We start from the raw sequence: 21,530 nt of genomic DNA, 5'->3' as shown, positions 1-21,530 counted from the left end.
CTTGTCTTTGGACTTGGAACCCTTGTTCAATATGTCAACGATTAAGTTACCATAAGAATACGCAGAAGGTGTGTTACTATATTACTTGACTGTTTTGAATCTCCTATGGAATTAATAAGGTACAGTATATTGTCCTGAAAAGCTGTATTTGTTCTCTCCACGTTCTTTCTTCGAACAATATATTTTGATTTAAAAATAGAAAAAAAAAAAAAAAAGAAATGAACGGCAAAACATTTGTGTATAGCTATAAAAAAACATTATAAATACCTTTTTTTTAGAAGTAATCGCCTTCCCTCTGTTTTCAGCTGCATAAGAGCTGGGGGAGGAGGAGAAGCAGCAGCACACTGATCTTCCCAGTGAAAGGCTGTGAAGGGAGGGGTTGTCAGGACAAGTCTGATCATTGGAGGAGAGCTCATTGAGTACCCAGCAAAGCAATAACTAACCACAATGTGTTTTGCTTAGTGTGGTCAGTTTTAATTGGAAAGGAACTGTCAGAATCACCAGGGATTTCACACAAAGGAAGCAATTCAAAGAGAACAGGATACATTTTCACACAAGTATGTGGTACAGCAGACACAGAGATCAGGAATATGAAATGTTGGTTTACATATTTTTTAAGGAAATTTAGAAACAAAGAAGATTGGCATCCCCTTTAGGAACCATAGACATGGATAAAAAGGCATCCTATTTAAGGAACCATAGATATGTAAGAGAACAGTATCCCGTTTAAGGAACCATAGTTCCTTAGAATGGCATCTACTTTAAGGAACCATACTCATGCAGGAGAATAACATCCACTTTGAGGAACCATGGAGGAGAATGGCATCCTCTCTAAAGAACCACAGACATGGAGGAGAATGGCATCCTCTCTAAAGAACCACAGACATGGAGGAGAATGGCATCCTAAAGAACCACAGACATGGAGGAGAATAACATCCTCTTTGAGGAACCACAGACATGGAGGAGAATAACATCCTCTTTAAAGGAACCACAGACATGGAGGAGAATGGCATCCTCTCTAAAGAACCATAGACATGGAGGAGAATGGCATCCTCTCTAAAGAACCACAGACATGGAGGAGAATGGCATCCTCTCTAAAGAACCACAGACATGGAGGAGAATGGCATCCTCTCTAAAGAACCACAGACATGGAGGAGAATGGCATCCTCTCTAAAGAACCATAGACATGGAGGAGAATGGCATCCTCTCTAAAGAACCATAGACATGGAGGAGAATGGCATCCTCTCTAAAGAACCATAGACATGGAGGAGAATGGCATCCTCTCTAAAGAACCATAGACATGGAGGAGAATGGCATCCTCTCTAAAGAACCATAGACATGGAGGAGAATGGCATCCTCTCTAAGAACCACAGACATGGAGGAGAATGGCATCCTCTCTAAAGAACCATAGACATGGAGGAGAATGGCATCCTCTCTAAAGAACCATAGACATGGAGGAGAATGGTATCTTTTTAAGGTACCATAAAAATGTCATCCTCGTTACGGAAAAAAAAATTGATGAGAACAGTATCCTCTTTAAAGAACAACAGATGTGGATGAGAAAGGCATCCTATTTAAAGAACCACAGACATGGAATAGAACGACATTCTCTTTAAAAAATCATAGACATGGAAGGCGTTATCCTATTTAAGCAACCATACACATGGATAAGAATTTCACCCTCTTAAAACTACCATGTACATGGATGAGAATAGCATCCTTCTTAAAATCATAGACATGGATAAGAATATTATCCTATTTAAGGAACCATAGTCATGGATAAGAATGGCATCCTCTTTAGGGAAACAGACATGGATACGTACGGCATCCTGTTTAAGGAACCATAGATATGGATGAGAAGAGTATCCTCTTTAAGAAACTATAGACATGAAGAAGTACGGCATCATCTTCAAGGACCCATAGACATGGATGAGAATGGTATCTTATTTAAGTACCCATAGACATGTATAAGAATGGCATCTTCTTTAGGGAACCATAGACATGGATACATACAGCATCCTGTTTAAGGAACCATAGACTTGGATGAGAAGAGCATCTTCTTTAAGGAACCATAGACACAAAGAAGTACGGCATCATCTTTGAGGAACCATAGAAATGGATGAGAATGGTATCCTTTTTAGGGATCATAGACATGCATGACAAGAGCATCCTCTTTAAGAAACTATAGACATGAATAAGTACGGCATCATCTTCAAGGAACCATAGACATGGATGAGAATGGGATCTTATTTAAGTACCCATAGACATGTATAAGAATGGCACCTTCTTTAGGGAACCATAGACATGGATACATACAGCATCCTGTTTAAGGAACCATAGGCTTGGATGAGAAGAGCATCCTCTTTAAGGAACCATAGACTCGAAGAAGTACGGCATCATCATTCAGGAACCATAGACATGGATGAGAATTGTATCCTTTTTAGTGACCATAGACATGGATAAGAATGGCATCCTCTTTAGGGAACCATAGACATGGACAAGAATGGTATCTTATTTAGGGAACCATAGACATGGATACGAACAGCATCCTGTTTAAGGAACCATAGACAGGGATGAGAAGAGCATCCTCTTTAAGGAACTATAGACATGAAGAAGTACAGCCTCGTCTTTGAGGAATCATAGACATGGATGAGAATGGTATCCTCTTAGGGAAACATAGACAGAGATACGAACAGCATTCTGTTTAGGGAACCATAGACATGGATGAGAAGAGCATCCTCTGAACCAAAGACATGAAGAAGTACGCCATCATCTTTGGGGAACCATAGACAAGGGTGAAAATGGCATCCAATTTAAAGAACCATAGACATGGACAAGAATGGTATCCTATTTAGGGAACCATAGACATGGATAAAAACGACATCCTCTTTAGGGAATCATAGACATGGGTACGAACAGCATCCTTTTTAAGGAACCATAGACATGGATGAGAAGGGCATCCTCTTTAAGGAACTATAGACATGAAGTAAAGCATCGTGTTTGAGGAACCATAGACATGGATGAAGACAGCATCCTATTTAAGGAACTCTAGACATAGATGGGAAAGGCACTGTGACAACTTTATCGTGTGTTCATCATTAACCCTTGTGTTAATGGGCTTCCCTCACCATCATACACCTATTCTGCACCTAGTACTAGCGAGGATTTGGTGTGCTGAATACGTAAATTTCATCACACTTGAGCTGAATGATGATAATCAATGAAATTAACTTTTATTCACATTTCCAGATATCATCAAAAAGACTGAAACATTTAAGACTGAAATAGAAAATTTCTTTCTTTTGAAAACAGCTGTGCACTTAACATTCAAGACAGCTCTTGCTAAACTCTCCAGGCTCCGGCTTAATGTTCACAATCCTTTTCTCAGAACAGTTCATTGTATCTTGACAGTACAATCCAATGGGAAATGGAGTGATTCAGGAGTAGAATAGGGAATACTGACAAACATCACAGATATATGTGAGATGTCAAACCTTGTCTAATGGTGCTTTTCATCAGTCTCTCTCCCCTGGGTGATACAGCTCTGCTCAGCATGGTACTGTGCTTGTCTTAAAGTTCACAGACTAACATGTGAAGCACCATAGTGGACATATACAGGCTATCGGCAAATAAAACTATTCATAATTAAAAAGAACATATACAGGCCAAAAAGATTTGCCTTAAAAATATGACATGTTGGGTCTTTAACCACGTAAGCCCCGGAGGATTTGGCTGCTCAAAGACCAGGGCCTATTTTGCGATTCGGCACTGCGTGACTTTAACGGACAATTGCGCAGTCGTGCAACGCTGTACGCAAAAGAAATTGATGTTCTTTTTTTCCCACAAACAAGCTTTCTTCTGGTAGTATTTGATCACCTGTGCGATTTTTATTTTTTGAGCTATAAACAAAAAAATAGCGTCAATTTTGAAAAAATTAACAATATTTTTCACATTTTTTTTATATGAAAGTCCCCCCCAAAAAAATGTAAAAATCAAGATTTTTTTAACATTTTAGGCCAATTTGTTTTCTGCTACATATTTTTGTTAAAAAAAAAAATCGCAATAAGCGTATTTTGATTGGTTTGCGCAAAAGTTATTGCATTTACTAACTAAGGGAAAGATTTATGTCATTTTTATAGTTTTTTTTTTAACTAGTAATGGCGGCAATCTGCGATTTTTTTGCGGGACTGCAACATTGCGGCGGACAGATCGGACCCCTGACTGACATTTTTGACACTTTTGGGGGTACCAGTGACATTACTACAGTAATCAGTGCTATACATATGCACTGTTACTGTAAAAATGACACTGGTAGGGAAGGGGTTAACTTTATTAGAGATCCAGGGGTTAAGTGTGTCCCTAGGGGCGTGATTCTAACTGTCAAGGGGCATGGATTTTGATGTAACTACAGAGACATACGATCCTACATAGCAGGATTGTATGATCTCTGCTGTTACACCAGGCAGAATGTGTGAGAATTTGTTTACATCAGCCGTCTGCCTTTCTCCCTCTCCAGCGGGAGATCGCGAGTGACCAGCGGACATCGGAGCTGCCGGTCACTCGCATGGGGATGGCCGTGAATGAGCGGGAGTGCGCCTCCGGCGGCGCGCGCTCGCCCCCTACAGGCTCCTGGGCGAACGACGTAGTACTATGTCGCTTTGCCCAGAAGGGGCTGACTGCCGCAGTAAATGTACTTGCGGCGGTCGGCAAGCGGTTAAAAATATATTTTTTTCTACTTTCCCTTAAGATAAATACATCTATTGAATTTACTGTTAGCAGAAAGATGCAGAAGCCAATCTGAGTAGAGTTCAGAACTCCTGCTCTCCAGTTCCCTTGTCACCTCGCATTCCAGAATTTCTCCAAAGCCTCACTCTTTCTCTGGAAACCCTGTTTTAACACATACTGTTGGACAGGATAATTGGGTTGGTTGCAGACTGGTCGGTAAGTAGAGCTGGAAATTTTCTTTGGTTTTGTTTGACATGCGTTACCCTTCCATGTGCTCCTTGCTACAAAGGCCAGTTATAGATGGGGGCAGTGGGCATTTGTTTGTACTGTTGGAAAACTGGTGAGTAGGCTTGTGACGGTATCAGATTTTCATGCTGCGATTAATTGATTAAGGTTTTGCCACGGTATACGGTATTATCATGGTATTCAATTATTAAATTTAAATTATTACATTTCCACCTCACTTCAATTTCATTGCTGAATTTAGGGGCTTTGGTTCACTTATGCACATTATTATATAGTCAGTCAGTACAGACTCTGTGAACCAGGCCTAAAATAGGTCATCAAGCAGTGTCTGGCCTAACTGGTGATAACTGGTCCTGGCGCTCGGCTCCGATCCGATGGCCTGGTCATTAAGAGGGCAAATCCTTGTGATCAAGAAGTGGTTAAACCTGAAGGAGGTGTGGTTTATAAATTACTTTACTATTGCTTTAGGCCTGGTTCACATGTATGCTGGTTGGCGGTTCACATGTATGCGGGTTGGTGGTTCACATGTATGCGGGTTGGCGGCCCACATTTGCACAGGCATAGCAGCCCATTGATTTGAACGGGCTGCTATGCCCTCATTTTCCGCAGAAAAAAGGTGCATGCAGCATTTTTTTAAAATTCAGTGGCCTTGAAATCCATCCTGCTTTTGCACCATGCGACTAACCTGCAGTTCCTGCTCTGGCAAGCTTTCTGCATTTTTTGTATACGTGGGCACGGCATTTAAAAACAGTTTGCGTGTGCAGCAACGGCAGGTAAGTCGCATGGTGCAAAAGAAGGATGGATTTCGTGGCCACTGCATTTTTTTAAATTCTGCATGCACCTTTTTTCAGCTGAAAACGCAGGCATAGCAGCTCAAGCCCATTCACATCAATGGGCTGCTATGCCTGTGCAAATGTGGGCCCCCAACCCGCATACATGTGAACCAGGCCTAAAGCAATAGTAAAGTCATTAATTGGTTAAACCTGCAGGAGGACCGGTGTTTTTATCTATTAATGACTTTACTATTGCTTTAGGCCTGGTTCACATGTATGCGGGTTGGGGGCCCACATTTGCACAGGCATAGCAGCCCATTGATGTGAATGGGCTTGAGCTGCTATGCCTGCGTTTTCAGCTGAAAAAAGGTGCATGCAGAATTTAAAAAAATGCAGTGGCCATGAAATCCATCCTTCTTTTGCACCATGCGACTTACCTGCCGTTGCTGCACACGCAAACTGTTTTTAAATGCCGTGCCCACGTATACAAAAAATGCAGAAAGCTTGCCAGAGCAGGAACTGCAGGTTAGTCGCATGGTGCAAAAGCAGGATGGATTTCAAGGCCACTGAATTTTAAAAAAATGCTGCATGCACCTTTTTTCTGCGGAAAATGAGGGCATAGCAGCCCGTTCAAATCAATGGGCTGCTATGCCTGTGCAAATGTGGGCCGCCAACCCGCATACATGTGAACCGCCAACCCGCATACATGTGAACCAGGCCTAAAGCAATAGTAAAGTCATTAATAGATAAAAACACCGGTCCTCCTGCAGGTTTAACCACTTCTGGATCGCAAGGATTTGCCCCTTTAAAGACCAGGCCATCGGATCAGAGCGCCAGGACCAGTCATCACCAGGTAGGCCAGACACTGCTTGATGGCTATATAATAATGTAATGTGGGCTGCTATGCATGTGTATATATATATATATATATATATATATATATATATATATATATTTTAGAGCTGCACGATTCTGGCCAAAGTGAGAATCACAAATTTTTAGCTTGGAATAAAGATCACGATTCTCTCACGATTCTCTGTGTAACAAAAAAAAAATTGGGATAACTTTACTTTTACGTTTTTTTTTTTTTTTATTCATTAAAGTCTATTAATTGCGTTTGAAAGACTGCTGCGCAAATACAGTGTGACATAAAATATTACAACAATCGCCATTTTTTTCTGTAGGGTCTCTGCTAAAAAAATATATAAAATGTTTGGGGGTTCTAAGTACTTTTCTAGCAAAAAAAAAACTGATTTTAACTTGCAAGCAACAAGTGTCAGAAAAAGGTCCAGTCTTTAAGAGGTTAAACTTCCTTTCTCCCTGGCAGAGGGAAGGAAAAGATACAATGTAATCATTTTTGTTTATAGTTACTGGGAGACTGAGCGCCGGTTCACACTGGCGCGACGCTACTTTCAGGGGCGACCTCCGATTGAAGTCTATGGCGGTCGCCTCCTGGTCGCCCCAAAGAAGTTCTGGACCCTTTTTCTAGGTCGGAGCGACTTGTGTCGCTCCTATTAGAACGGGTCCGTAGCCTCACAGGTCGCCCTAGTGTGAACCGGGGCTTAAAGAGGTTGTAAACCGATAATTTTTTTTTTCTTTTCTTTACATCCTGAAAGATAAAGACATAATGAGCTAGTATGCATCGCATACTAGCTCATTATCAAATACTTACCTTAGAACGAGCCCTCGCCGCGCCGCTCTCTTACCTCTATGACGGGCGACATGTACAGTCGCCCGTCTTCCGGGATCGCGGCATCCGGCCATCTGATTGGCCGGAGCCGCGGTGACGTCACTCCCGCGCACGCGCGCGGGAGCCGACGGTCACGGCACAGGGCTCTGAAGGAACGGCACGATCTGCCGTTCCTTCAGAGCGCATGCGCCAGTGACGTCACTGGCTGCATCAAATGTAAATATCTCCTAAACCGTACATGTTTAGGAGATATTTACAGTACCTATAGGTAAGCCTTAACATAGGCTTACCTATAGGTACAACTTCCTGAGGAGGGTTTACTTCCTCTTTAATGCTGAAAGGCGTTAGCTGTGTGAGCGAATGAGTCATCCAGCTCACTGAAATGTATCAATTCACAAGTCAGACCCAGGAGCAGAGAAACTCTGTATTTTAAAAATGCCACAATAACAATACCGTGGCTATGCAATACCACGATATATCGAATTACCGAAAACCGGCATATGTCTACGGATGAGGGGACACACTGGACCCCTTCACTGCAATTGTGCTATATGCTGGCTGTCCAGTGCACCCTTGTGCCCTCTAGGCTCACCTGCCCTCTGCCTATCCATTATGATGCATGTGCTTCCACTATTGAGGCTCTCAAACTGGGTTCACACTGATGCGAATTGGATGTGGGTTTTCCCACAACCAATTCACATGACAGGAGAGTGTAACCAGATCTCAATGGTCGGAGTTGTAGAAGCGTCTGTCTTTTGGTCTGTTTCAGGTGTAAATTCAGCCAAAAATTCAGACCTGATTCGCACGGAGAACAGTGATGCACCGGACCCCTGATGTGAGCCGCGGCTGCAGCTAGTGTGAACACAGCCTTAGAGTTAGGACCGCAGATAATACTTGGGAGCCATGAAGAGGCTCTGTAGCTTACGCATGTACATTATCTCACAAAAAAGAGTACACCCCTCACATTTTTGTAAATATTTTATTCTATCTTTTCATGTGACAACACTGAAGAAATGACACTTTGCTACAATGTAAAGTAGTGAGTGTACAGTTTGTATAACAGTGTAAATTTGCTGTCCCCTCAAAATAACTCAACACACAGCCATTATTGTCTAAACCGCTGGCAACAAAAGTGAGTACACCCCTAAGTGAAAATGTACAAATAGGGCCCAATTAGCCATTTTCCCTCCCCGGTGTCATGTGACCCCTTAGTGTTACAAGGTGTGTTAAATTTGGTGTTATCGCTCTCACTCTCTCATACTGATCAATGGAAGTTCAACATGGCACCTCATGGCAAAGAACTCTTTGAGGATCTGAAAAAAAGAATTGTTGCTCTATATAAAAATGTTCTAGGCTATAAGAAGATTGCCAATACCCTGAAACTGAGCTGCAGCACATTGGCCAATACCATACAGTGGTTTAACAAGTAAGGTTCCACCCAGAACAGGCCTCGCCATGGTCGACCAAAGAAGTTGAGTGCACGTGCTCAGCATCATATCCAGAGGTTGTCTTTGGGAAATAGACGTATGAGTGCTGCCAGCATTGCTGCCAAAAGAAAGCGGTAGGGGGTCGACCTGTCAGTGCTCAGGCCTATACGCCGCACACTGCATCATATTGGTCTGCATGGCTGTCGTCCCAGAAGGAAGCCTCTTCTAAAGATGATGCACAAGAAAGCCCGCAAACAGTTTGCTGAAGACAAGCAGACTAAGGCCATGGATTACTGGAACCATGTCTTGTTGTCTGATGAGACCAAGATAAACTTATTTGGTTCAGATGGTGTCAAATGTGTGGTGGCAACCAGGTGAGGAGTACAAAGACAAGTGTGTCCTGCCTACAGTCAAGCATGGTGGTGGGAGTGTCATGGTCTGGGGCTGCATGAGTGCTGCCGGCACTGGGGAGCTACAGTTCATTGAGGGAACCATGAATGTCCACATGCACTGTGACAAACTGATGCAGAGCATGATCCACTCCCTTCATAGACTGGGCCGCAGGGCAGTATTCCAACATGATAATGAACCTAAACACACCTCCAAGATGACCACTGCCTTGCTAAAGAAACTGAGGGTCAAGGTGATGGACTGGCCAAGGATGTCTCCAGACCTAAACCCTACTGAGCATCTGTGGGGCATCCTCAAACTGAAGGTGGAGGAGCACAAGGTCTGTAACATTCACCAGCTCCATGATGTCGTCATGGAGGAGTGGAAGAGGACTCCAGTGGCAACCTGTGAAGCTCTGGTGAACTCCATGCCCAAGAGGGTTAAGGCAGAGCTGGAAAATAATGGTGGCCACACAAAATATTGACACTTAGGGCCCAGTTTGGACATTTTTACTTAGGGGTGTACTCACTTTTGTTGCCAGCAGTTTAGACATCAATGGCTGTGTGTTGAGTTATTTTGAGGGGACAGCAAATTTACACTGTTATACAAGCTGTACACTCACTACTTTACATTGTAGCAAAGTGTCATTTCTTCAGTGTTGTCACATGAAAAGATATAATAAAATTTTACAAAAATGTGAGAGGTGTACTCACTTTTGTGAGATACTGTATAGTCTATGACAATATCAATATGAAAAAAGGAAAGAAGAGGCGTGAAATCTTTCATGGCACAGACTTGTGATTCAGACCTCGGCTAGAAACAAATTTTAGTGACCGGACCTCCTTGAATTTTAATTCACTACTCCTGCTCTAAAAGACCGCTTGGGGGGAATTTCGTGAAGTGCTTCTCAGGCAAAGAAGATTACAAAACAGCAGGGCATATTCACTAGCTATCCATACACAAAGAAGGTGCCAAAAAAAGGTTGTGTAAACCACAATAAATCTAATTACAAGAGGTACCTTGGTGTGTAACTGATCATGAGACTAAGGGCACTGGAAGCAGAAAAGAGCCCATTGCCCATGCTTTGAAGGCACCATTTGACCCTTGCCTCAAACCCATTTATGGTGAAAGTCAAGAATAAGCTATGAAGGCAATGTTCGGGATAGCATACCGTGAATAACCGGCGCATATGGATGAGTGTACTGAGCTGTACGGCTTGATCCACCCTTTCACACTCATCAGTTATGAAGCTCCTGCCAGCTGTTGAAAACAAGAGTAAAGTGGCCCATTTTGGTGTCCGCGTGAACGGAGCCTTGATGCTCAATCTTGTAATGATATCCCTTGCTCCATCCGACTGTTTGTTAATACTGAAAGCTTCAATTGCTCCCTAAAAACACATCAATTTAAGAGAGTCTGTAATATTCCCTAGCCATCTATTACCTCAACTGCTTGACATCTTCATTGACTGCACTGACTTCACTACTTTTTATAAGCTCTTTCATCCTACTTACAAATTACTTCAATGTCCTTGATCTATTTACTTATTCTTTGGGATCCTTTGACATTACCTGGGCTTCTATAAACACTAAGCCCTAAATGCAGATATATACCAGCTGCATAGCAGGTCTTTTCTTGATTATCAAGTGTATTTAACCAGTTCTGGACCGGAAGGATTTGCCCCCTTAATGACCAGGCCATTTTTTGCGATTCGGCACTGCGTTATTTTAAAGGACAATTGCGTGGTCATACGACGCTGTAACTAAATAAAATTGATGTCCTTTTTTTTCCCACATATAGAGCTTTCTTTTGTTGGTATTTGATCACCTCTGCAGTTTTTATTATTTGTTCTATAAACACAAAAATAGCGACAGTTCTGAAAAAAAAAAAAAAAAAAAAACAATATTTTTCACATTCTGCTATAGAACATTTCCAAAAAAAAATGTAAAAATCAAAAATTTGCATCCATTTAGGCCAATTTGCATTCTGCTACATGTTTTTGGTAAAACAAAATTGCAATAAGCGTATTTTAATTGGTTTGCGCAAAAGTTATCACGTCTACAAACTAGGTGAAAGATTTATGTCATTTTTTTTTTTCCAATATGTCATTTTTATTTATTATTATTTTTTTTTTTTTTACTAGTAATGGTGGCGATCTGCGAATTATAGCGGGATTGTGACATTGCGCCAGACAGATCGGACCCCCTAACTGACATTTTTGACACTTTTGGGGGGACCAGTGACATTACTACAGTAATCAGTGCTAGAAATATGCACTGTTACTGTAATAATGACACTGGCAGGGAAGGGGTTAACACAGTGGTGATCAAAGGGTTAAGTGTGAGCCTAGGGGAGTGTTTTCTAACTGTATGGGGGATAGGCTTGTGAAATGACTACGGAGACCTGTGATCCTATATAGAAGGATAACAGGCGCTCTGTGATCATTTCAGAGAGAACAACGGTCAGCTGTGTTTACAACAGCTGCCCGTCCTTCTCTCTCAGCAGGGAGCGATCGTGGGTGCCCATGGATCGGCATCCCCACTGCCTAGTGGGAGGTGGGAGCCCGCCGCCCTCCAGCACCACTCCCGCGAACCGACGTACACATACACATTGTTTCATGCAGCCGAGCCCGCCTGCATATATGCAGTGGGCGGTCAGCAAGCGTTTAAAGGTTTATTGTAATATATATTAAAGCGATACTAAACATACGCAGGATATTTATGATCTAATCAGTCCGGCAGTTTCCTATGAATAGGATTTATCATCCATGCACTAAATTTGTTTAGGGAACGGTATGGGTACGTGTATAGGGGCCAGCCAGATTGGAAGGGGCTTGATCCCAAGGTTATTTCATTAAAGCCCTTGATCAAAAATGGGACTATCCTGACAAGGAATGAGTCTATATCCCCTGAGGATTTATGGGTTTGGTTAAGGAATTTATTTGGTTTTGATTAAGGTGAAACATTGTGTCCCTTTAAACAACATTGTGGATGATAGAGGAATATGGACAGTTGGTGGGTGGTCGGTGTCAATGAGGTTGAGAGTGTGTGGCAATGTGGTCCAGCATTTGCCCTTGTGTGCCTTTACTGGTAGAGATAGGATTACCGTCTTATACCATGGCCAACCTAAGCTGTGTCATAAACAGTATCCCTTCTATTTCTGTATGTGGATGATGGCAGTGTAATTATTTTAATAAAAAAAAAATATTTAAGTACCTTTTTCCTAATCAATATACAGCAGTAACATGACCCAGATTTTTCCCAGCCTGTCTGCATGGAAACATTAGCAGGAGGAGCCTCTGCTGCTGGTAACATGTTAAAATTTTTGTAAGAACTTACCGTAAAATCCTTTTCTCTGCAGTCCATTGACAGAAGCAGCTCTTATGCTTCTTGTACCATTGGTTTATGCTGCCCCCTACAGGAGCAGTACTAGGCAGGAAAAAAAAACAGTTTACCACACCTACGGGGGCTTTCCCTATAGGCATAACCCCACACACCCTGCTCCAGCATACCAGTTTCGTTGCAAGCAGTGAGAAGAAGACACAAGCCATTCCCATATCAGAGGGGCAGGTGCTGCGTCTGTCAATGGACTTCAGAGAAAAGGATTTTACGGTAAGTTCTTACAAAAATCCAGTTTTCTCTATTGTCCATTGACAGACACAGCTCTTATGCTTCTTATACCATTGGGACATGCCAAAGCAGTGTAGGCATGAGGGGTGGTAAGAACGGAAACCAAATAGTTAACGTAAACTCCAAAGGCTAAACTTAGCCAACTGGGTAACATGAAGCTCAACCAGGAACAACAGGAGCTCACCCATGAAAGAAAAAACCCCTAAAGAGAAACACATGAGTCTCTTTTAAACAGTAGCCTGCAAAACCTTGCGGCCAAAGTATGCATCCGACCATGCCAACAAATCTACCTTGTAGTATTTTGTAAAGGTTTGCACAGACGACCAAGTCACTGCCTTACAAACTTGCACTACTGAGGCCTGATGGTGAAAAGCCCAACAGGCACTCAGCGTTCTAGTAGAATACGCTTTCACAGGGAAAGGATGAATCTGACCCTTCAATGAATCTGAACACTAACTAGCAGAAGGGAGAAAATAAAATAAAACAAAATATTCTTTAAAAAAACTAAGACCAAAATCCCAGCAGGAAACCTTGGTCCTACTCCTTCACTAGGCAGAAACAAACTGGTATGCTGGAGCAGGGTGTGTGGGGTTATGCCTATAGGGACAGCCCCCATAGGCGTGGTAAACTGTTTTTTTTTTTCATGCCTAGGAATACTCCTGTAGGGGGCAGCATAGCCCAATGGTATAAGAAGCATAAGAGCTGCATCTGTCAATGGACGATAGAGAAAACAGCCTTTGGAATACAAAGTAAAAAAAAATAGATAAGCTGTTTTAAATTGTCATACAAATATATATTTGAAATGCAATCTTTATTCATTTTTGGCAATAACATGGTGTGGGCAGATTTCTGCCAGTCACAGGCTGTATCACGCCCCTCCAGCCTGTGTCTTAGAAAAAGAGGGAGGTGAAGCCTCCATTAATTTACGTGTAGATTAGCTGGTTAGCTCTACATTGTGTTTAGCTGGTTAGTGGGCATGGAGGAGGAGGGAGGGAGTGTCAATGTGTATACGTCCACATGTGTGACTCTATAGTCACATGGGCTGCTCAGATGTGATAGGGAGGAAATTCTCAGCATAGAAACTCACTGAAAACTGAGCATGTGCAGAGCTGCCACCACAGCTGCAAAATCCCTAGCTGAATTGGAGACATGAACACTAGGGGGAGATAGAGAACAACAGGATCAAGCAGGATTTTTGCAGAATACAGAAAACGGATCACATAGTGACTGAGTGAGTATTAATAGGATGTAATACACCATTTATTGATCGTTTTTTTTATAATGGGGGTTTAGTGACAATTTAAGGTTCGGTCTAAATATTCTATGGGGACACAACTAGAACTTTCCAACTATCCTGAGAAAGCTCTTCAACAGAAATTGAGGTGGATTGTCCATAGTGAACTCGGGCTGCCCATTACAGATTGTATCTCAGGCAACTTTTCATTTATTAAATGTTGAGGAATTCCACTGATACAACGCCCCACCTTCTTCCTAACTAGCCCCGCCCTCTCTCTGCTAAGCCCCATTGGCCATTGCCGACTCAAAAAAAGCTCCTCCTCCACCTCACACATGAGAAAAAGGCGTATGCATTCTTTATACTGTCAACAAAAAGGAGGAAAAAGCCAGTTAGAGGCAACATACTCCGTAGTATTTACTGCATCCAAGTATAAGAAATATCTTTGAAAGTTGTCACACCATTCATTGAAACAACATAAAAATGTTTGCTTTCTTCTCCACACTACTAAATGTGTTTTCGAGGTGAGATCACTTGGATCTTCTGCGTTATTCGTGCAGAAATAAAAATAAAAATCCCTTTGATTTCCCAATGAATTGGCAGGTATGGATGCACCGTAGGTAGCAATTAGCACACAGTGAGGAGCCTTTGCTTAATGGACCTTGAGGAACATGTTAGAGCAACCTACGCAGGTTCTAAAATTATTCCCGGAACTGATAATAAGTCTCCAGGTATTTATGTTTGAATGCTAAATGCAATCCTCGTAAACTCAATATTACGATATCAGTAGAAAAGTATTATTTTTAGGAATTAGTAGATTTGTTTTGTATGAAAAAAAAAATGGGACAAACACAATGAGAAAAACAGAACATTTAACGGATGATCCAGTTTTATTATAAATTTCTGTTACAACTGGGAAGGAAACAGGATCAAACGATCCTGAAATATCTGACAGTGTATTTACAATATCAGCACAGGGTGACCAATCTAAAAAGGGTTTGTTCACCATTCTCCTAAAAAATCCCTCATGTATTTCAGCATTTCCAGCACATTATGTGCCACTCCTTTAAAGAATACCCCATGTATTGTGAGATCCCCAGCATATTACATAGTAGTCCTCCAAAAAAATCCCCCATGTATTCCAGCATCTCCAGCACATTACATACCAGTCCTCAAAAAATCCCCCATGTATTCCACCATCCCCAGTACATTTCATACCACACATCCAAAAAATCCCCCACGTATTCCAGCATCCCCAGCCCATTACATACCACTCCTTCAAAAAGTTCTCTGTGTATTCCGGCATCCCCAACACATTACATACCACTCGTCCATGTATTCCAGCATTTCCAGCACATTACATACCACTCCTCTAAAAGAATCCCCAACATTCCCAGTACATTGCATACCACTCCTCCAAAAATCCCCCATGTATTTCAGCATTTCCAGCACATTATATGCCACTCCATTAAAGAATACCCCATGTATTGTGAGATCCCCAGCACATTACATAGCACTCCTCAAAAAATCCCCCATGTATTCCAGCATCTACAGCACATTACATACCAGTCCTCAAAAAAAAAAAAAAAAAAACATGTATTCCACTACCCCCAGTACATTTAATACCACACATTCAAAAAATCCCCCATGTATTCTAGCATCCCCAGCCCATTACATACCACTCCTTCAAAAAATTCTCTGTGTATTCCGGCATCCCCAACACATTACATACCACTCCTCCATGTATTCCAGCATTGCCAGCACATTACATACCACTCCTCTAAAAGAATCCCCAACATTCCCAGTACATTGCATACCACTCGTCCAAAAATACCCCATGTATTCCAGCATCCCCAACACATTTCATACCACTTCTTTAAATAATCCTCCATGTGCTTCAGCATCCCGAGCATTATACATGCCATTCCTCCAAAAAATTCCCCATGTATACCGGCATCCCCAACACATTACATACCACTCATCCATGTGTTCCAGCACTGCCAGAATATTACATACCACTCCTCTAAAATATCCCCAACATTCCAAGTACATTGCATACCACCCCTCCATAAAGCCCCCATGTATTCCAGCATCCCCAACACATTTCATACCACTTCTTTAAAAAAATCCTCCATGTGCTTCAGCATCCCCAGCATTATACATGCCATTCCTCCAAAAAAATCCCTGATGTATTCCAGAATCCCCAGCACATTACATATCACTCCTCTAAAAGATCCCACTTCTTTAAATAATCCTCCATGTATTTCAGCATCCCCAGCATTATATATACCACTCCTCCAAAAATACCCCATGTATTCCAGCATCCCCAGTACATTACATACCACGCCTCCAAAAAAAAAAAAAAAACATGTATTCCAGCATCCCCAGAAAATTACATACCACTCATCCAAAAAATCCCCCATGTATTCCAGCATCCCCAGTACATTGCATACAACCCCTTCAAAAAATGATATGTATTCCAGCATCCTCAACACATTAGATACCACTCCTCCATGTACTTCCAGCATCGTCAGCACATGACTTACCGCGCTTCAAAAATCCCCTATGTATTCCAGCATCCCCAGCATTATATATGCCACTCCTCCAAAATTCCCAATGTATTCCAGCATCCTTAGCTCACTACATACATCTCCTCAACTATTCCTTGATCCTGTCTCCCTCCATACACATAGGTCATGTGCAGCCTGTCCAAAAAAAAAAAAACCCTAGCAGCTGACCCCCATATAAGGGAGAATAGGCTGGGTGTTAGAACAGACTGTCTGCAGTATTCTATGATGACCTCATTCATTAGGAAGCCAGCTTCATGTATTTAAAACACCACCCCCACGGTATCTGGTTAATCTTCCCAACCCTCAGTTTCAACATGCTCCTAAAACCAGTATGATATATACACTCTTTTCTTTGGCTTTTTCCCCTCTGTTTTCACCTGATCTGGCCCAGAACACACGTCCTTGTATTAATGAGACACATCTCTGGATGAAGGACCACTGGAGGCACAGCAGACAGCATTGTCAGTCTGGGGGGTGGGGGGGGAGTGTTAGATACACTAGCAGATTCAAATACACTACTTTAGAATGCTGACCAGGATTGTTGTAATTTCAGTGCCTTTGTTTGAACTTTGAAGATTCATTTCTTCACAATACCTATGGCTACAGAGGTGACTGAAGATGTGTTTTAAAGTGTTTTTACTGAATAAGTAATAAGCTAAGAGTTATTTCTCTGCAAAGGAGAAGAGATCCATTACCTTGGGACAATAGCAAAAAAGTGAGGGCTCATGGAGAGGTGCAGGAAAATAGTGGAGGCACCCTGGAGGGGGCGTATCCATGAAAGCTTTGCCAGTGCCAAATCACCTGATAGTATGAGCCTATAACACAGGGTCTATGAATACTATGCCTGTGCCCTGTACTGTATAATTAGGATATGTAAATATTTTAGTGTACGTAGTCTGGTCATAGGTTCACTTTAAAGTAGGTGGAACCTGAGTTAACCCTCCCCATGATCTAGATCTATACAAGATGACCTGTACCTTGCACGTCCCCGGAGAACCGTTGATGCTAGGCTATACTGCCTTGATATGGTGATCCAGGGCAGCACAGTGACTTAGTGGTAAACACTTATACCTTCCAGCACTGGTTTGAATCTCAACCAGGACAATATCTGCATGTTCTCCCTTTGTTTGCAAGAGTTTCCTATGGGAATTAACCTTTCCTCCCACATTCCAAAGACATAATGGTGGGTTAATTGGATCCTGTATAAATTGGTCCCAGTACGCGAGTACACATTGGCTGTGCACATGTGTTATCACAATCTGCATGCTGGTTTCAAGCCTAGCAAATGGGGGGTGGGGGGGGGTGGGAGGGGGTTGAGGAAAGGCCTGGCGATTTACCATGTAAAAAGTTCACCAAGAAAATTCTATAGAAAAAGGCTTTTCAAGCATATCAGACATGGTGCTTAGGATGCTGGCCCATAGAATCTGACAGTCAGATACGACTGAATTGATATACACCATATTGCCAAAAGTATTGGGACACCTGCCTTTTCACGCACACAAACTTTAATGGCACCCAGTCCTAGTCTGTAGGGTTCAATATTGAGTTGGCTCACCCTTTGCAGCTATAACAGTTTCAACTTTTCTGGGAAGGCTGTCCACAAGGTTTTGTGTCTATGGGAATGTTTGACCATTCTTCCAGAAGCGCATTTGTGAGGTCAGGCACTCATGTTGGACGAGAAGGCCTGGCTCTCTGTCTCCGCTCGAATTTATCCCAAAGGTTCTATTGAGTTCTATTGAGTTGAGGTCAGGACTCAGATCATTCAAATTCCTCCACCCCAAACTCGTTCATCCATGTCTTTATGGACCGTGCACTGGTCCAAATCATTTGGTGAAGGGGGGATTATGGTGTGGGGTAGTTTCAGGGGTTGGGCTTGGCCCCTTAGTTCCAATGAAGGGAAATCTTAAGGCGTCAACATACCAAGACACAAAGTGCACAAAGCAAGGTGTATATATTCATGCATATGGTAATCCATTTAAAAAAAGTTATAAAAGTGTCAATAATGTAACCTCTGTCTATGTTTATGGCTACTCCATATCATAGAGGTATGGCGGCATCTTAAGTTCCATTTTTCCTTTCTAATCCTTTTTTTTTTTTTTTTTAATACTGTATATTCATCAAGAAAATACTACCTACTTATGGAGAAAAAAATAAGCTTACCTTTTGATGAGAGGCTGCTGTTTGGCTCATATTTCTCAATTAGCTGCTGAACTTGCGCTTGTTTTAATGGTGGATAGAGAATTTCATTTAGTCGCGGATCCCGCTGTTTTAGGTTAATAAAGTCTGCCATTTGGTCAACTGAGAGGTATGGTCTACTTTTTGTTCCACTGCAAAATAACATTTATTTTTGTCTTACTTCAAAGATCAATAATGTGGATTACAAAATGAAATGAAACCAAAAAACACAATCTGACATTCAGAATATCCTTACATGAACCAGTCACATCATAAAGTTGTTCAAATTAACAATGTGATGTCTAGAAGAGCCTTTGTTAATCCTTGGACTGATCTCTTTGTGTCTGGGGAACACCTTGATCCCTTTAATTAGTTTCTGCCTTGACTCCGAGATGAGCCTTGGAACCTCTAGAGCTAAGTCCCACCATGCAACGCTCAATGTAAGAGTTTTTAATGGCCACTGAATTTGCAAAATATGGAGTAACGGATATACTTCCAGGTACGATAAAGTCCTTGTTTTTGGGGTATTATTCATTTGAACAGATCCAGCTAATGCATCAGGGTGGCATAAATATTTGCTTGAATCATCCTTATACATTAGAAAATTCAGCTACTGTACCAGTGAAATTGGCCTTTTTAGGCACTACGATGATACAGTGCCTTGCGAAAGTATTCGGCCCCCTTGAACTTTGCGACCTTTTGCCACATTTCAGGCTTCAAACATAAAGATATAAAACTGTAATTTTTTGTGAAGAATCAACAACAAGTGGGACACAATCATGAAGTAGAACGAAATTTATTGGCTATTTCAAACTTTTTTAACAAATAAAAAACTGAAAAATTTGGCGTGCAAAATTATTCAGCCCCCTTAAGTTAATACTTTGTAGCGTCACCTTTTGCTGCGATTACAGCTGTAATTCGCTTGGGGTATGTCTCTATCAGTTTTGCACATCGAAAGACTGAAATTTTTGCCCATTCCTCCTTGCAAAACAGCTCAAGCTCAGTGAGGTTGGATGGAGAGCATTTGTGAACAGCAGTTTTCAGTTCTTTCCACAGATTCTCGATTGGATTCAGGTCTGGACTTTGACTTGGCCATTCTAACACCTGGATATGTTTATTTGTGAACCATTCCATTGTAGATTTTGCTTTATGTTTTGGATCATTGTCTTGTTGGAAGACAAATCTCAGTCCCAGTCTCAGGTCTTTTGCAGACTCCATCAGGTTTTCTTCCAGAATGGTCCTGTATTTGGCTCCATCCATCTTCCCTTCAATTTTAACCATCTTCCCTGTCCCTGCTGAAGAAAAGCAGGCCCAAACCATGATGCTGCCACCACCATGTTTGACAGTGGGGATGGTGTGTTCAGGGTGATGAGCTGTGTTGCTTTTACGCCAAACATAACGTTTTGCATTGTTGCCAAAAAGTTTGATTTTGGTTTCATCTGACCAGAGCACCTTCTTCCACATGTTTGGTGTGTCTCCCAGGGGACTTGTGGCAAACTTTAAATGACACTTTTTATGGATATCTTTAAGAAATGGCTTTCTTCTTGCCACTCTTCCATAAAGGCCAGATTTGTGCAGTATACGACTGATTGTTGTCCTATAGACAGAGTCTCCCACCTCAGCTGTAGATCTCTGCAGTTCATCCAGAGTGATCATGGGCCTCTTGGCTGCATCTCTGATCAGTCTTCTCCTTGTAGCAGCTGAAAGTTTAGAGGGACGGCCAGGTCTTCGTAGATTTGCAGTGGTCTGATACTCCTTCCATTTCAAGATTATCGCTTGCACAGTGCTCCTTGGGGTGTTTAAAGCTTGGGAAATCTTTTTGTATCCAAATCCAGCTTTAAACTTCTCCACAACAGTATCTCGGACCTGCCTGGTGTGTTCCTTGTTCTTCATGATGCTCTCTGCGCTTTAAATGGACCTCTGAGACTATCACAGTGCAGGTGCATTTATACTTGATTACACACAGGTGGATTCTATTTATCATCATTAGTCATTTTTGGTCAACATTGGATCATTCAGAGATCCTCACTGAACTTCTGGAGAGAGTTTGCTGCACTGAAAGTAAAGAGGCTGAATAATTGTGCACTCCCAATTTTTCAGTTTTTTATTTGCTAAAAAAGTTTTTTTTTTTTAAATTTCGTTCCACTTCATGATTGTGTCCCACTTGTTGTTGATTCTTCCCAAAAAATAACAGTTTTATATCTTTATGTTTGAAGCCTGAAATGTGGCAAAAGGTTGCAAAGTTCAAAGGGGCCGAATACTTTCGCAAGGCACTGTACATCAAATAGAAGGCAATATTACATTATATCAGCCATTAAAACCATTTGTTATGGTCAGGGGTCTGGCTCTCAGAGACCAGTAAGCTCCCACCAGGCTCCCACCGACCAGCAGAACAGGTAAACAATCAGGTCATCATAGTGGATGATGAGGGCTCAACTGAGGTGTGGGGTCTAAGCACTAACTGGTATTCACCAGAGCTCCTGAGGGTGGAGATGGGTTTACTGCATGTTACAGTAGTACAAATCTACAAAGGCCTGTGTTGTTAATGACACTTGCTGTGGCAATAATGAAATAGAACTAGATGAAGGTGCGCTTTCCCATGCACCAAAAGGCCACTTATCTAACCCTTTTATTGTAAATCATGAAAGGTATGTAAATGACCATAACAGGTATG

General features: G+C 41.9%; 1 protein-coding gene across 1 annotated transcript in view; it reads right to left on the bottom strand.

The window, feature by feature from the left end:
- PLCB1 (phospholipase C beta 1) overlaps positions 1-21,530 on the bottom strand; it is a 1,154,983-nt gene that overhangs the window by 404,963 nt on the left and 728,490 nt on the right. Inside the window, exon 9 of the mRNA XM_082249959.1 lies at positions 18,842-19,008. Coding sequence (XP_082106085.1) covers positions 18,842-19,008 — 167 coding nt within the window. The remainder of the gene's footprint in view (positions 1-18,841; positions 19,009-21,530) is intronic.

This window comes from Pelophylax lessonae (genome assembly GCF_965119305.1).
Source record: "Pelophylax lessonae genome assembly, chromosome: 3".
Classification (NCBI taxonomy): domain Eukaryota; kingdom Metazoa; phylum Chordata; class Amphibia; order Anura; family Ranidae; genus Pelophylax; species Pelophylax lessonae.
This window is presented reverse-complemented; position numbering and strand designations above follow the sequence as displayed.